Genomic DNA, 883 nt, shown 5'->3' with positions numbered 1-883 from the left:
ATATATGCAAAGACCACAAATCCACATATCCCCTTATTCAACTTGCGATATAACTATTTACAAAATCAAACAGTACATTTTTTTGTTGTTTTGTTTTTGAAGCTAATAATTCTGTATTTACAAGAGGGGATGGGGGGGAAGGCCGCTGCCTGAGCAGACATGCAGTTGGAGATCTCTAATCAGTGGTTTCCAGTAAAGCCCTACACAGTTGGCATTTGCCCTGGTAACCTTGTCTTCTTATGCATTCTACTAACCCCTTCGCCTACCAAGCCTTGGAACAGAACAGAGCAGAATGGGGGGAGGGAGGGGGGGGGAATAAAAGGAAAAAAAGAAAAAAAAAAAGGGAAAAAAGAAAAAGAAAAAAAGAAAAAGAAAAAAAGAAAAAAAAGGAGAAAAAGAAACATTTTTAAAAAGGGGAAAAAAGGGAGGGGAAAAAAAAATGAAGTCTTCATTTTACTCAGTCCTGGGTCTACTGGCAGCATTTTATTTTTGTTTGCTCATTTAAATTCTGATTTCAAAGTGTTCATTATTTTTGGAGTCTTTAAATAGGGTATTTGTTTGCTCGCTTGGGGCTTTTTTTGTTTTGTTTCGGTTTGTGTTTTTTTGTTGTTTTGTTTTAGCGTTTTAGACGTACCATTCGTTAAAATTTGATGTAAGCGTGCTGTGGCTGGACGTGTGGTGGACTGCGGAGGAGGAAGGGGATAAGGAGCTGGCGGTCTGGTTTTCTGTGGATGGAGACACGATGGTTGGAGGGGTGGAGGACTCGTAGCCTGAGCTGGCGGCGGGAGAAGGCTGGGACCCCTGCGAGGATGATTCATGGACCTGCAAGAGAAAACCCGGGCAGAAATAGAGAGCGGCGGAGGACGGAGGCCCTGGCGGGCGG

The 883-nt window shown here is 43.0% G+C and overlaps 1 protein-coding gene across 1 annotated transcript in view; it reads right to left on the bottom strand.

The window, feature by feature from the left end:
* Positions 1-574: 574 nt before the first annotated feature.
* The window catches only part of ZIC1 (Zic family member 1), a 7,770-nt gene continuing 7,461 nt past the window's right edge, over positions 575-883 (bottom strand). Inside the window, exon 4 of the mRNA XM_009890452.1 lies at positions 575-822. Within this exon, the coding sequence (XP_009888754.1) occupies positions 625-822 (198 nt within the window). The 3' untranslated portion in view covers positions 575-624. The remainder of the gene's footprint in view (positions 823-883) is intronic.

The sequence above is a fragment of the Charadrius vociferus genome, unplaced genomic scaffold (assembly GCF_000708025.1).
Source record: "Charadrius vociferus isolate BGI_N301 unplaced genomic scaffold, ASM70802v2 scaffold650, whole genome shotgun sequence".
Taxonomy (NCBI): domain Eukaryota; kingdom Metazoa; phylum Chordata; class Aves; order Charadriiformes; family Charadriidae; genus Charadrius; species Charadrius vociferus.
This window is presented reverse-complemented; position numbering and strand designations above follow the sequence as displayed.